The sequence below is a fragment of the Halichoeres trimaculatus genome, unplaced genomic scaffold (assembly GCF_033239565.1).
Source record: "Halichoeres trimaculatus isolate MK-OKI-2021-1 unplaced genomic scaffold, fHalTri1.1 fHalTri1_scaffold_17, whole genome shotgun sequence".
In the NCBI taxonomy this organism is placed as follows: domain Eukaryota; kingdom Metazoa; phylum Chordata; class Actinopteri; order Labriformes; family Labridae; genus Halichoeres; species Halichoeres trimaculatus.
The window spans coordinates 23,885,356-23,901,362 of NW_027437195.1; the positions used below are offsets into that span (position 1 = coordinate 23,885,356).

The following is a 16,007-nucleotide window of genomic DNA, read 5'->3' on the forward strand; positions in this document are numbered from 1 at the left end:
GAAATGAGAAGTGCTTACATGTTAAGTCTAAATGCATAATAGTCTTTTACAAACCTTAGAGCCCAGGTGGAGAGCATGGATGTGTCGTCGGCGAGCTGGAGACACCTGCCTCTGGAAATGCAGCGTGAGGTAATCAGCCAGGAAGTGACAGGCAGCCAATCCGGGGCGACGGTCCAGAGCACGCTCACAGACGTCCAGGCCAACTGCAAAATCTGAAACAGCCTCCAGCAACTGGCATAAAGCAAAAAACACAAGAGGTAAATGTAAACAACAGCTCAGGGATTGATTCTTGAAATAATCTGGGTCTTAAGTTAAAGAGAAGTGGGGTTGTTCTGCACCTGGAAAGCCTCATCCATCTGTCCCTTCTCCAGCAGATGAAGCAGGTGCTCAGTTTGCAGCTGCAGCCTCAGCTGCTCCGACACAGGATAGAGCTCAACCCACCGAGCACAAAGATCAAACTCCTGCAGAAACAAAAGAAATTAAAAAAACGAGAATCTTTGAGGTCACTGTGTTGTATGTGAGATACAGTGTGTCTCTGCGTGTTAGCTGTACGTACTTTAGCCTCCACCATCATACACAACAAGGACTCAGAGTTTGTTTTTGACTCAGTCCTCAGCTCCTGCCAAGTTGCCCAAGGCAGCGGAGGTTTAAGAGCCAACATCTGTAGGAAGAGAAGAAAGGTACAAACACTTGGCATGAGGCACCATCCTTCAGGTAATGACAGGTAAGAGTGCACTGTACTCCTGCTAATGTGACATATAGAAGTACACACTGAACGTTCTCACAGAGAGCAAAACAAGTTACGCAAACTCTCCGTAAGCCTCTGCTTCTCTATCAACAACATTTTTCAAAAGTTTGCATGACTGCCTCATTTTAGTTACATTTTTTTCCAGTTTAAGAATAAGAAACTTAATAACATTAATACCCAGTGATAGATGTCCAGTTCTTTCTTCTTGAGCTCCAAGTCTGTCCTCAGCGAGCTCTCTGTGTTCGGATCATTCAGGCAGAACTCCAGCAGCTCCAGACAGGCTGACAGGGGCCAGCGCTCCAGAGCCTGGAGGGCCACACGGCCTCGCAGGTTAGCGTCCTGCACCCTAAACAGCTGACCGATTCCTTCATCTCCATCTGGATGTAGAAAACCAGAACACAAAGTCTCAGAGATACAAGAAGACTTCATTTTTTTGATTGGTTTGTGTTCTTTGAGATATAAATAGAGTTAAAGTTGAGAAGAAGAGTTGTTTGTCTGTGAACAACATTTCCCAAAAAGTAACAAACAGATCTTGATTAAATTTTCAGGAAATGTTCAAAATGGGATAAGGAAGAAGTGATTACATTTTGGTGGTGATCCGGATCACCATCCGGATCCAGGATTTTTTTAAAGGATTCTTTATCATTGTGAGATAGGGCCGGTTACACCATATGTGTGTGTAACTTAATGATAAATGGTCGGATTGCTTTGCAAAACAATACAAGACAAGGTCACCATAATTTCTGACAGATGTAAAAGTATGATCCAGATCCTGGCAAAATTCTGGATACTAAGCTCTGGAATATAAAATATGTACTGGGTCATTATTATCTTCAACACTGTCAGGAAACAAATTATCATACAAACCTGCAGCTAACACCAAATTGTAGCAGACAGTCTGCTGAAAGGGAGTATAACATTAAAGTAGGATCAAAGAGTTGTGTGGGTGCTTTTCTAGTGTTGAAATGCATTCATCATCATTTCTCACCTTCCAGAGCAGCACAGGCAAGCAGACGGTCCCTCAGCGCCCCCTCCTGGCTGCAGCCCTGCCCATACAGCTCCAGCAGACTCAGGGCTCGGCACAGGTCTTTGGAAGACAGAGCTTTCTGAAAGGCCTCGGCAGCCACAGCCTGAGACACTTCTGCTTGAGGCCCTGACAGCAGGAGACTGACGAGAGGTTTCCCACAAACAACCGCCCCTAAACCGTCCTCACCCTCAGTCACCAGAGAGCCCAACACGGGCTCAGCCATGGTGTGAAGGTACGCTCGGAGGATAGAGAAGTCTTTCAGGAGGTGGTCTGCTTCACGAGAAATCTGCTCACCATCCAGGACCGCCTCTTTACGGACACTGCGGAAGTAGCCGGACCACCCTGAGGGTTGTGTGCGGGCTGCTTCTCCTTTGCAGGCAGTCAGACAGGCCAGAGTGGCCAGCAAGGGGGAGCGAGACTTCAGGAAAGCCAGGGCAGACGGCGTGAGGAGGAAAGCGTTTGAGGAAGAAGAGGAAGAGGAAGAGGATGACTGAGATGGTGGTGAGGTGGAGAGGTTGGTGGGTGAGGTGGAGAGGCTGTGGAGCAGAGCAGAGCTGTCCTCTGCTTCAGACTCTGAGCTGGAGTCAGAGTGAGACTCTGCGAGTCCCAGAGCAGGCATGTGCTCCTGAGCGTGCTGCTGGAGCAGGACTGACAAACTGGAAACACTGAACATGCTGTCATCATTTTTAGTCTGACTGCAGTCTCTGTCATCGCCTGCACAGGAGACCCACACGGGAAGAGTCTCGCAGCATCGTTGGACGATCACCTGCTGGACGCTCAGACGCAGACCCTCCTGCTGCAGCAAGGACAAAACCCTGTAAAAAAAACCACCACAACAAAAACCTTAGACCAACTGGTTTCATCTTCTCAGTTCACTTCTTTGACTCCTACAACAAGGGATGAACTCTTTAGTGTTTTACCAGCTTCTTTTACCCAAAACAGCCCACATTATCTACAGTTGTACAGTTTCATTTAGCAGATACTTTTGTCCAAAGCGACGTACAACACAAGCAAGAATTGCAGCCAAGGGCGTAGGTTTGCATAGGGACGGTAGGGACATAACACTACCAACTTTTCAGGGGCACAAATTGTCCCCACTAACTTTTAAGCAACTTTTTGCATTATATAACGACTTCAGTTAAATAGGGAATTTAGATTGTCTTCCCATATGTTGTAAGGATAGAATCGACCATTCCGTTATTGAGTAAATTATTTTCATAATGTTCAGACATAAATTTACCCCTTTTCACTCGCTGAATGTGCCGGTCCAATATTTTTTTTTCCTCAAACGCACGTTAGATTGGCTAATGACCCCCACACCGACACACACGCACACTCAATCACCCCCGACAGAAATACGTGTCGACAACATGCCGCCTCCTTCGAAGAGGAGGGATATTAGAAGTTTTTTTTCGGCCAGCAGCAGCCACTGTAAGTAATGTAAAAAGACGTCAATGTTGTGGAGGCGGGGAACACACCACTAAATTTGATACTGAAAGTCCGACCTGCATCAGAGTTAGCATACTGCGCATGCATAGTGCTTTCTAGAGAGCTGATCCTTGCTTTGAGGGACAAAAGTCTTCGTCATTTCAGAGGTCACAGCGCTGTCTGGAGGGACACGGACTTTAGCAGATCATTGATATCAACCCGGAGCGGACTATGATGGAATAGTGGTGAAAAACACAAGTTTTTGGACGATTAATGCAGTTTTAGGAGCGGTGCTGTCTATGAGTTTGGCTGTGCTTGTGGACAAAAGCAGTAGTGTTTTACCTGAAGGAAGGCTCCATTTTTATTTATTTTTGTTATTCTCTGACTAAGACATTTTTTTCAGTTATATTTAATTTATTTATAAGACAGACAATGTTGAGTGGTCTTAAGACAAATGTTTATTTTTTGCATTCAGTAACACGTTTGTATTGTGTATGTTACTATGATTTTAAGTTATGTTCAAATATTGCAATTTAAATTTGCTAATAAAATCCAGACATTTATTCTGGAAGTTTTCAAAATGTTTCTATAGTAGTTTTTGAAAATAAAGGTTTGAATTGAATGGTGTATCAGGTGAACCAATACACATGCAAGTTAGTATAAGTCAATACAGATTTATTTTGCATTGATCATTTAGCCTGTATATCCATTAGGTTCATATTTGTGAGAAATGTAGCCCTGACCCCCGTCCACCCAATCTGTTTGGTCTTATTAATGTCCAGTCCCCAGCAAAAAGTGTACATGCAGGGTATGGTGTTATATTGTCCCTACCAATGTTGAGACCAAACCTACGCCCTTGATTGCAGCAACAATATACCTCAACCTTCAACAACATTCAGTAATTGGTGCTGAAAATTCACTAAGAGCTGAGTCTGAGACCTTCTGACTCATTCTACCCCTGAGGACAGAGAGGAGAAGGGTCAGATTCAGACTCTGTGGATCGTATAGAGTTTGGTAATTCATTCCACCATTTGGGAACAACAGAGGAGAAAAGTCTGGCTAGAGATTTGGAGCCATGCTGGGCTAGGAGCACCAGGCGTCTTTCACAAGCAGAGCGTAGTGGGCGAGAAGGAGTGTAGACCTGGATGAGGAACCCCAGGTAGGCAGGAGCCATTCTTGTCAATGTTTTGTAAGTCAGAGGAAGAGCTTTTGAATTTGATTGCTACTGCCAGTGAAGCTGCTGTTTTGGGCTGGTTAAAGACCAGACGTGCTGCTGCATTCTGGGTAATCTGCAGAGGTTTAAATGTACACACAGGGAGGCCTGCCAGGAGGGAGATGCATGAAATCACAAGGGCCTGAACCAGAAGCTGCGTGGCCTGTTGTGTCAGGTAGGGTCTGATCCTCCTGATGTTATAGAGAGCATATCCACAAGATCGACCAATCGAGGCCACGTGAACCTTAAAGGTCAGCTGGTCATCAATCATAACACCCAGATTTCTGGCAGAGTTTGTGGCAAATGTTGATTGGAATCAAAAGACAGAAAAAGCTGAGTGTCGTCAGCATAGCAGTGGTAGAAGAAGCCATGAGAGCAGATCAGGGGCTTTTCAGTGTTTAAAGGTTGTGCCTACCTGTCAGGAGACACCTGTCTGTCAAAAAGCAGGTGAGAAAGAAGCTGAAATGGGGATTGGAGTAACACCAGCAGAGGATTCCCAAGCTTCACTTCACTGCTCTGGTCTGAGAAAACAATGAAAATAAGAGAAAAAAAGTGCATTAAAAAAAGAAGAGTCGACAAGAGCCTTTTTATGGGTCATATTTAGGTCTTTGTGTAACACATGCCAACACATGTAAGTAGGACATTAAATAGACATAATAGTTCACGTCTTATATAAAAGATGCACTGGAGAAGAAGTTGTGGATCAAAAGCTGTGGCAAAACCAAGTTTCCTGTACAAAGTTCCCGAGGCAGCATGTTTCAAAAGCTGAGATTGTAAAACTGTATCCTCCTACTCTACTGATTTATGAATCATGTTACCTTCTGAGCCAAGACTTCGCACCAGCACAGACGCCAGCGTGTTGATATAGTCCAGGAAACTGCGCACGTAATCAGGTCTGGCATGATCCCCGTCCGGCTCAAAAGGGCAGAGCTGGTCCAGAGAGCGGAGCAGCTGCTTCATGCTGGAGCGCACGGGGTGAGAGTCCAGCTCAGACTGCTTCAGGCTGGCCTGTTCGCCCAGCAATGCCAGGAGAGCACTACCCACTCTGCCCTCTGTGGGACATCAAACACATATTTAACTCATCTCTTTTCTGGAAAAACATCCTCAAAATCTTCTGGTGAAGGTAAAGCAAACCTGCGCCGTCTGTAGCAGTGCTCAGGATGTTCAGAGTCGTCTCTAAACGCTGAGCCAGGCCAAGCCGTGCAGCGATGCACTCTTCACTCAGGGTCGGATGGCAACACAGGAGAACGTCCCGGATGCAGCAACCAAACGGATTGGCAACCACTTGGTCCTCACTGGCAGCTTCTACAGAAAACAGAGGACATAAAAGTTTCTCTTATTGTCTTAGACTCTGCAGAAAACAGATGAAATGTTTTAAGACAAGGGTGTTCAACCTGCAGCTCTGGAGCCTCATGCAGCTATTTGACTCCTTAGCAGTGGCTCATTGTAGCTTTAAAAAATATTGTTGAAATAAAGATTTCATTTTTTTTTTTAAATTCTTACAGAGGGTATTAATGATAACGACACAGACACTAAGTAAAATCATAATATAACATTTTGTACTAAAAATGCATCACCTCTTTAAATAAAGCTTTTAATTTTTTGCTATTTTTTTGAGATTTTTTTTTTTTTTTTTATTTCAATTTTTTTTACATTTTTGCAAATTGAGAAGAAGTATTTCGAATTTGTGGTATATTTAGCAAATTTTTGATTTTTTTTTTTTAATAAATCCCCACTTTTTTTTTTGCTATTTTCTAGAAAGTTTTACAATTTTTTGGAAATTAAGCAGAATGTTGAAATTGCATTATTTAGGTTTTTTGGCAAATTTATGACATTCCAGCAATTTTTTAAAAAATATTCAAATATTTACACGTTTTGAATTTCATTTATTATTTAAAAAAAAAATTGAAATTTCAATTTTTTAAATTCCCAACTTATTAAAATTTCATAAATTTAGCAAATTTATAAAATCTATACAATTTTTTTCTCAAATTTGCAAATTTGTGAAAAAAACAACAACTAAGAAATCACATGTACAATTTTATAAACACAAAAGTTTTTTCATTTAGATAATTGTTTTTAATATCATACTTTTTTGTCTTAGTGCAAAGATAAAGTAGATTCTCTGGCTCCTGAATGACTTTAATCCAGGTGAGCTGAAGATAAACGGCTCCTTTGAAAGTAAAGGTTGCAGACCCTTGTTTTAAGACAACACCACTTTTACCTGTAATGTGTACCTGTCATGTTAGAAGGTAACATGACAGACCTGAAGCACAGCGCATGATCTTCATTATTTTATCACACTTGAGTATTTTTATTTACCTGGTTTGACTGAATTTTTATTAGAGAAAGGATGATTCAGGATCTTGTTGATCTGTTGTAACACCATAGGAAATCCACAGATCCCCTCAGAGTGAGGAACCTTAGAGTCAGTTCTTACTCCTGTGGGGGCAGAAAGAGAGTGAGAGTCAGGATCAAAACCAACTTTTACTGTAATAAATTAATCCCCAACTTTAAAAACTTTGTTATAAAAGACTCTGATATATTCTGGCTCCTTACCTCGAGCCTCCAGGCTGCCGTTTAGCCGGCGCTCTGCGGTGTCCAGCAGCTGACGGGACGTCTTCCAGAGCTGACAGTGGCAGCAGGCCAGGTCAAAGGCAGCCATGGCTGCAGGACTGAGCTCATCCAGCAGTGAGTAAAGGAGCCCAGAGGGGTCTGAGGAGCAGCGGCTCAGCCAGTAGCCTTCCTCCAATGAGGGCATCGGGTGAGCAGGGGTGCTGAGGAGGCGGTCAGCTATGTCTGAGATGGAGTAGAAGGCCACACCTGCAGGGAGACACAGAGATCAGTCATGAAGTCTCCTGAAGTAATCCTTGTTAAATATGTAAAAACTGGGCACTAGTTAAAAAAAAACCAAACAGGAATCAAAAATGGAGCTGATAAAATGAGTGATAGCGACGGTCAGACCTGCAGCAGCAGCGCTCCCGATGGCCTGCAGGGTTGAACGCCCGCTGCTGCCCAGTCGACTCCTCCCCGGGCCTGTCACAGCTGTCGTCCCCAAACCCTCAGAGGATGACGAAGATGAAGACATCGACCTGCTCTCCATCTTCTGCTCCACCCGGCCCAACTCCACCAGGACTTCTTTGTAGCGCTCCATGAAGACCAGCTCCCCACAGCAGGCAGACGCCTCCAGATCAAACACCAGAGATACCTGCAGACGCACCAATAGAAAAACAGAGCTCAGTTCTCTCTCTGTGTGTAGGCTGCAGCTGGATCAGTCAGACAAAAGCATCACACAGACCTGATGTGCCTCCATAAAGTTCCCTCGGCGGATGCAAGACATGAGAAGAGACTCTGGAGGCGACAGCATGGCGGGGACAAGCCAGCTGTGTGGACCTCCACACGGACAAACCTCCAATTCCACAGAGCCCGCCGCTGTCCCTCCTCCACCGTCTAAGAGAAGGAAAAAATTAACTTTCATAGTACAGCAAAAGTAGTGCATATCTCACAGAAGCTGACTCTGAATTCCTCCAAAGGTAGAGATGGAACGGTTCACAAAATCCACGGTTTGGTTCTTATCACGATTTTGGAGTCACAGTTTTCGGTTTGGTTCGGTGTGCATTGTACACCTTTATTTTTACCATAGACCCCATTAATCCACTGTTAACCGATTATTTTTAATCAATTACTTCATGTATATTCATGAAAAACCTGAAAGAATGAGGCTGTTTCCCATTTGAAACATCATTAAAGCTGAGTGAAACTTTGCTAGTTTCATCATGCAAACTCCTCAGTAAAGAAAGTCACTATTGTCTGTCCCAGAAGTCGCTAAAAGTCACTAAATGATGCTGCTGTCTAATGTGCAGAATAATCCATTTGCATGTAGTTGTCATGGACTCTGTAGGAGAGAGAAATAACGTGGGAGAGACAAAAAGCAGGTAAAACACAACATCATATAGAGGAGGGGCTCACGATAGCACACGCCGCCCATTGAGGAGATCAAAAAACGATTCAACGTCAGACTCCAAACTCCAGAAAAGTCGCAAGAATTGCCATCTCAGGTATCTGAAATCTAATCTAAAGAGCTCCCAGACAGCAGAACGACTCAACGTCGCAGGTACACCCTCTAACTCTGCTTTCTCCGCTCGTCATGTAAACAACACACACGCCTCCCACAACTGTTGCCCTGTATTCTTCGCCTCGCATTGTGCATGCGTATGATTGAAGCTAAATACTTGCTTCAAACTGAGCTGTAGAATAAAAAAAAAGAAAAACATTAATATTAACTGTTTCATCCCTATCCAGGATTAATGGACTTGACGGAGATATTTGGATGAAGCGGTGTTACCTAAGACTAACATCTTTAGCCAAAGTTGAGACAGAATAACCCTGTTCATTTATAAATATCCTAGAGGACAGGTTGTATTGATTCCTCACCTGATGTGCTTGTGCTAACTTCTCCGTTGTGTCTCTCTGTGGAGGTTTGTCTCTCTACAGAGTGCCTCCCATGTCTCTTCCTTCTCCTCAGACTCGAGCTCTTGCTGCGTTCCAGAGGAGCGACCCTACAGCTTATTGAGGACACCTGAAGAGGGCTCTCTGGACCTGCAGAGTAAACCATCAAGACTTTAAAAATGCCTGCATCAACCCACCTGGCGTTACCCCTAGTAGCTGATTTGTCTCACCACTTCCGTTGCCCTGGTTACTCGTGATGATCTGCAGCCTCCACTGAGCCTCTGCGGTGCGTTTGCTCAACCTCTGCAGACGAGACCCAAACGTCGCAGCTGTCACCGAGCATCCGAGACTTTCAGCGGCCTCGGCCTCCCGAGGAAGCGCCCGTCCTCCCTCCTGTCCATCGTGCTGTCCCACCACACACATGCCCTCCAGTCCTTCTTTCAGCAGCTTCAGAAAACCCTCCATAGCTGTCACATCCACCAAAAAACCCTTACAGCCCTGGATGAAGTGTCCCAGCTCCAGGTGGCTGCAGTGGGCTGCTGTTGCTGAATTTAAAGGCAGCTTCTGGTTCTCCTTTCTGCTGTCCTCGACCTCATCCGTCTTTGATTTGGTCTCTGACTCCACATTTGTGTGTCTGATATCTGGTAACGTTTCTGACTGAGAGTTCTGATTTGAGTTTGTGTCTTTTTGGACAAAGTCAGCAGTGGACAGAAAGAGAAGAGAGAAGATGTTTTCCAGAAGTTCGAGGCGAAACACGGCGGGAACAGCTTCCAGGTAGAGCTGACACTCTGACAGGAAGTGCTTGAACATTTCATGGCAACCTGAAAACAGAATGAAAGACGTTAATCCACACTGTCGAGTTTGTCTTTTTTTTGTTTTTTGCAAACGAGATCATTCTGCAGAATTTAGCCGACAGGAAATGTTACTCCCGGCTGTCATCAAACAAACACCTCACAGCAGAAACACACAAAGCTGTCCTACCATTTGAGGAAGTTGAAGCTTGCTCTGTCTCTGCTTCATGCTGCTGCATGGACTCACACTCACTGCAGTTTGAGTATTTGTGAGCATTCACACAGAGAGCGTAAATGGCGTACTTCATGGCACAGAACCCCTGGAACAGGATTATGTTCCTCTGCACTCCTGGACTGAGAGGACTGACTTTCTCTACATCTTCCTCTGCAAGAATCCAAACCCTTGATTTAGTTTCCAGCTTGATCAGAAACACAACAAGAGAGAAGATGCTGAAGATGCTAACCTGTGTCTGGTGAATTAAGCAGCTGTTGCAGCAGATCCAGGATCTTGCGCTCTTCAAACTGAGCCAAAGGAGTCAGAGAATGCAGGATATAGAGCGCGGAGTGATTATCCAGAGTGTAAAGCTGAGCCAGCAGAGCTTCTGCAGAAATCCCTCTGAAGAAACAGAGAAAAGAAAAACAGTTAATACACAAAGTAAACAATGATTTAGCAGGAGTCAAACTCTGGTGAAAGAAGATAAGAAGCTTACGGGTTGTTGTTTTTACACCACTCCAGTATACCAAGCTGAGAGAACAGGAGATTGGCAAACTCCTGCAGAACAGAGTCATTGGCTGGTGCCTGAAAAAAAAGTCAGAAAACACAATTTAGGCACCAGTGTGTAAGAATTTTTTTTAACTAATTATCACATTTTGATAACAGTTTGTTTCCTTGTAAATTAAAAAAACGTTGTGTTTTCATTTGCTAAAGTGAGCTCTTGGTATTCAAAAAAGGTATCAGGTTTTTTTTCAGCCAAATTTTTTTCAGAAACCCAAACAGGTAAGCTAGTTGGAGTTTGGTTTCACTGCTAACAGATGTTCTCCTATACTCATGGAGCTGCACTGTAGGATGCAGAGATTTTCAAAAGTCCTTTTTTCCAAGTCCAAGTCAAGTCCCAAGTCTTTGGTCACGAGCCTAAGTCAAGTCTCAAGTCTCTTAAAAATGAGACTCAGGAGCTTTTGTCATCTGCTGCTATCTGGTCTACTAAGAATACTGCACAGCTATATCTATGATAAGCATTCAAAGCATTTACTGTATTATTATCACTCCTATCTACTAACACAGGGGTGGCCAACCTGTGGCTTGCAAGCCGCATGTGGCTCTTTGTCTTTCAGTGTGCGGCTCTTCGATCCATTCATAAGAAACATATTTATACACCTTGTTTGCCTGCTGTACTTATCTTGAATGACTTATCTAACCAGCACTTAAATTTGGACAATAGAAAAGCCTTGCTGGCAGGCCTTACTGCTGGGAAAAAACTTGTGGCCACACGCCGGAAACCTCCACACTCGCTCTCGTACCGTGCTTGGATTCTGACATATTTGGACATTGTTTATTTGGAGCTATCAATAGCCAAAGTGCATGGAGCGAAAGACTCTGCCATAAAGGCGTGGGATGCACTTTTAACTAACCTACGTGGACTTCTGATGTAACATTTGACTGAACTTTATGGATCTGGATCTGGGGAATGGGTGGGTTTTGGTCTGGGTTTTATGTTGGTTTTTATTTTTATTTATTTAATTTATTTTGTATTATTTGTGAGATTTACTTAATTTAATTTACCTTATTTATACACTTTAATATTTTCCTTATATGTTTTCTCGGTAGTTTAAACACTTTTATCACCTCTACAGTTATTGTAGATGATTATACCTTTAATCTGTATTCCGGTTATGATTACAATATCTGTATCTTTACCTACTGCACTTTTTATTTACATTTGTAAGTTTTTTACAACTTTGATTCTATTTTTGTATTGTGCATAAATATATTTGTATGTATAACGCCGAGAGGCAGAAATATAAAGCAAATAAAAATTTGATCACAAAAAAAGAAACATATATATTCATATATTGTTATGAGTAGTGGTGTGCCGATAAATCTAAAATACTGTTATGTTGATGCCAATGTTGGGATCAGTATTGATCAATACTTGGGTGATGAGATTCATACTTGAGTTTCAGTTTCTCTTCTCTACCTGTACTCCTCTCAATCACTCGTGTGCTCATAGATAGATAGATTAATAGACTTATAGATAGATGGAACTTTGTCTCTTCTGCAGTAAAAACAGAAACTTGTGTTTGACATGGCTCCAAATACGAATTTAAACACACAAACACAATAAATCTCACTCTGAAAATTGGAAATATATTGGTATTTATTAATGTAATTTTGTTTATGTGTGGGAGGAAGTGCTATTGTAAGACCAAGTGAATGATGTGGCTCTTTGTAGTACTGCGGTAATACTTGTGGCTCTTGGCTTCTGACCGGTTGGCCACCCATATACTAGCACATCGGTCATGTCACACACCTCAATGTAAACTAGTGTGACTAGCAAACTTTCACTCATCTATTCAAAGATGTTACAAACCTAGTAGAAAGCTAAGTGAACGTTATGTAGCTAGTGCAAAGCGAATTCTGTCCATATGCCCTAATGTGACTGACCTATCCAATTGAGTTTTCAGGTGCCTGGTAAAATTTGGTGTAGTGGATCCAGCATCTTTGATTTGGATCCTGCAGACTTTGCAGTCAGCACTCCTTTTGTTGGTGCTGTCCTGAAGTTTTTGTAACCAAATGTAATGACAAATGGTGCAGCAGCAGCTGCAGGTCTGCCTCTGGTCGCCATTGACATAATACGATGTATAAGTGATATCGCGTGATGCAGCGAAGCACACACATGGGTAAAGTGGTTACCATGGTTACCATAAAAAAAGGAAGGAATCACATATAGCTAGTCGGTCGGCCAAAAAAGAAAATATGCGGGACTCGAGAAAGAGTCACAAATTCGAGTCCCCATCTCGGGTAGGATGCAACTATTTATGCACGTTAGAGGTAAACAGCACAAGAGGATGAGCATTTTAAAGTCCAAGAAAGCAAAACGTTTTGTATTCTGACCTGCTCTCGATGAAGGATGCTGAGAAGCATTTGAGCCGAGCTCAGACTGCGACACTGAGTCCATCCCAGGAGCAACAGCAGACGCGACAGAGGCTGGAACTCCAGCTGCAATAAGTCTTTGAGCTGCAGAAACTCCTCGTGTTTAATCAGGTCCAGTGCAGTTACCTAAAGGAAGACACCAATTTTGTTACATTATTTAATTTCCTCATGCTTATTCAATTAACATATTCTTCAAGATTCAATTCATACAGCTCTAAAGCCACAGAAACATGGCAGTAAAGAAACAAAGTTCCTTTTGAAAAATCTGAATCAAACATTTGAGGCATTAACATATTTTTTCCAGAGGTCTTGGTGTACTTACCAAGACCTGCTCAAGGAAGTGTTTTCCACTGCTAAGGCACTCGAAGTAAATGGTCTTCCAAATGGATGGACGATCCTTGTGGCTGCATAAGCTGAGGGTCAGTTTCTCTGCTTCAGGAAGGTCCACTAAGAAGAACGAAACAGAAATGAAAAAAACATCAATAACAAAAGTTTCAGTTACTCGCAAGAAGGATGAATCCCAATGTAAGACTGCTTTTATCTGAGGAGCCCGGCATATCAAGACACAAGTATTTGAAAGATTATAAAAATCAATGAATTCTGTGCATTACATCAGTTTCATGCTCAGTTTTGGAAATATGTTGAATACATAGCCATTTCTCCAGTAACATACATTGAGAAGAAAAGCAGCTGTTTGTAAGCATGGAGACACAAGGTACGTCTTTACAGGTAGACTGTCCAAATTCCCAAACCCAGTGAAGTTTGAGTTTATACAGAGCTAGTAGAAACCAGTGCTGATGAATATGCAGGTAGAAAATCTGAATGTGAAAGTAAAGCAGGTTTAATAAGTCCATGTGGAGTGTATCTGTAATTTGAGCACTTAAAACAAGGCAGGTACTGTTTCATAGGAGTGGGAGAAAAAAACTGAACACAACATAGCAGGATTTCTTGTTTGACAATATCAAAATTGAGATTCTTTGTCAATTTTTTTTTTTAATTCAAATTCTTCAATTCAATCTTTGTTTATAAAAAAGTTACCACTTTTCTCCAGCAGAGGGTGAAATATTTCTCTCTGACTCAGGTGATGTGCATTTTATGGGAAAATATGGCTTCTGATATAGTCTGTAGACATCATCATCATTTAACTTTTTTCCATGGTCTGGTGTTAAAAAAGCAAACTGAAAATTGCAAAAATTATACATATCGAAGAATCGCAATTTAAATTGAATGGTCGGCCCAAAAATTGTTATGGAATCGAATTGCATATCGTCCCAGCCCTACTGGTTCAGCTTTGTAGCTGAACTGCATCACTTTTACAGCAAAATTATTCAAATTGCAGTCTCTAAACAAAGGTTTCATCATAATCCCCCAATCTACAATCCCTGCTGGCATGTCAAAGGATAAGAAAATGTATTCATTAGAGGATTGATTGGGGAATTGTCGAAAATAGCAAAAATAGCAGGGTATGAGCAATTAGCTCCAAGACTAAAATTCTTACATGCAGTTGGAGTATCATTATAGAGGTCAAGTGTGATTGATATGTCATATGTATGAGAGCTGGCCCAACAGTAGTGTAACCAAGACTATTGTGAGCCATCAATATATTTAGATTTATATGTGGGTATGTCTATACATATACAATTTGAATATGCATATGCGAAACTGTGTATCTTATTTCCTTCCCTTTTTTGTTATGTTTCGTTTTGTTTGTTTGTTTGTCGTAGTGGTGTCAGTAGTGTTGTAATTTGTATTCATAGTTATATTATACTTTTGATTTTTTTTACTGCGTGGTGTATGTAATGTCTAACTTTATGTTGGTTTTGTGTCTCAAAAAACCCAAAGCAATAAAAAGTTAATGACAGAAAATGAAAAAAATCTTTGGAGATGCTAAATGTGCAAAAAGAGCAAAAACAGCTGTCACATGTGAAGTTTTAGCAACCACAGAAGCAGAAGTGTGATCAAAAGAGGAAAAAGAAGCAGGAAGGGCAGATCTCAGGTTTCAGTGTTATCAGTTTTATCTGAATAATAAAATAACAGAGAAACTACAGCAGTTCAGAGGAGGAACTGATGTAGCAGAACTGAAGATTTGTTTGAGTCAGAGCGTAGGATTGATTTTAATGACCCAAAATGAAAGAGAGGAGGTCTTGAGAAAAAACTTGAAGACAGTATGTAAAGGACCATGTTTCCAAACAAGCGGATCAATCCGTCCACTCAGAGTTCATGTTTATGTCACTTACAGGTAATATTGATTTTTACAGGAAATACCCTCATATTGTAAATAACACCTAACAGTTACTTGTGGGTAGTTAAGAAGTGTAGTTTAATTACAGACTTTTCAGTTTCTCCAGCTACCTTGTGTTTGTGGTGCGCTCCTCAGCAGATGATCCCTCTGCAGCCTCAAAGCGGTGCAGCAGTACACAGAGACAAGAGCATCACAGCGCGGCCGGAGCAGCGAGGAAAGGATCTTCTCTTCCTTCAGCGGGCCATCTCTGGACGCCCACAGGGCCTCACACAGTGCCTCCAGCTGGCCCCCGCCTCGCTTAGAGCCCCACGGCATCACGGACAGCACAGAGTAGATCTCGTCCGCCCACTCCTCCAAACTCTCCTGCCTCCTCTCGGGCTTTCCGAGCTTCTTCATCAAGTGTGAGATGAATGTGTGCTGCAGGCTCTGGTCCTCTGAGCTCGACTGCTCCTGGAGGAGACAGGGACAGATGCAAGGAGTGTTAGAAAAATTAAACTCAAATTTTCATTTTTCGTAAACTTTAAGATAACATGACACAAAAAAATAACTTATGACACAGAGAGAATACGACAATCAGACAAAGGACAGACAAACAAACAATGGGAGTTTACTACAACATAATTCACTTTTATGACCAAGCTGATCTGTTCCATCCTTTTTTTTTCCATCATCTATGTTGTCTCTTATCGTAACATTATGTTTGACTCCACCTGTAAGAAATGTGCCAAAGATTGGGCAAGTCTTGGCTTCTTTTTCTCCAACAACGTCTGCAGGCAAGACTCCACAGCACCATCTGTCGTCCTCGAAGCAACAGGAGCCTCCTGGGCTGACTGTGTGTCCAAGAAGGCCTGGTGCAGCTCCTACAGAAAGATCATTTATGCAACATGTTAGTTTAAGTACAAAAGTGGTCTTAATCTGATAGAAAAGACCCTCATATCCTACTTCTACTATATTATCA

At 42.3% G+C, this 16,007-nt stretch overlaps 1 protein-coding gene across 1 annotated transcript in view; it reads right to left on the reverse strand.

Annotated features, from left to right (window-relative positions):
- Positions 1 to 16,007, reverse strand: part of zfyve26 (zinc finger, FYVE domain containing 26) — a 32,841-nt gene that overhangs the window by 15,224 nt on the left and 1,610 nt on the right. The window contains exons 4-24 of the mRNA XM_074692440.1: positions 15,760 to 15,909; positions 15,160 to 15,499; positions 13,130 to 13,254; positions 12,769 to 12,933; positions 10,367 to 10,455; positions 10,121 to 10,272; positions 9,847 to 10,041; positions 9,096 to 9,686; positions 8,851 to 9,015; positions 7,715 to 7,866; positions 7,381 to 7,624; positions 6,976 to 7,239; positions 6,739 to 6,858; positions 5,551 to 5,721; positions 5,235 to 5,468; positions 4,832 to 4,937; positions 1,737 to 2,590; positions 926 to 1,125; positions 557 to 661; positions 339 to 461; positions 55 to 231 (exon numbers count right to left, since the gene is read on the reverse strand). Of these exons, the coding sequence (XP_074548541.1) occupies positions 55 to 231; positions 339 to 461; positions 557 to 661; positions 926 to 1,125; positions 1,737 to 2,590; positions 4,832 to 4,937; positions 5,235 to 5,468; positions 5,551 to 5,721; positions 6,739 to 6,858; positions 6,976 to 7,239; positions 7,381 to 7,624; positions 7,715 to 7,866; positions 8,851 to 9,015; positions 9,096 to 9,686; positions 9,847 to 10,041; positions 10,121 to 10,272; positions 10,367 to 10,455; positions 12,769 to 12,933; positions 13,130 to 13,254; positions 15,160 to 15,499; positions 15,760 to 15,909 (4,722 nt within the window). The remainder of the gene's footprint in view (positions 1 to 54; positions 232 to 338; positions 462 to 556; positions 662 to 925; positions 1,126 to 1,736; positions 2,591 to 4,831; positions 4,938 to 5,234; positions 5,469 to 5,550; positions 5,722 to 6,738; positions 6,859 to 6,975; positions 7,240 to 7,380; positions 7,625 to 7,714; positions 7,867 to 8,850; positions 9,016 to 9,095; positions 9,687 to 9,846; positions 10,042 to 10,120; positions 10,273 to 10,366; positions 10,456 to 12,768; positions 12,934 to 13,129; positions 13,255 to 15,159; positions 15,500 to 15,759; positions 15,910 to 16,007) is intronic.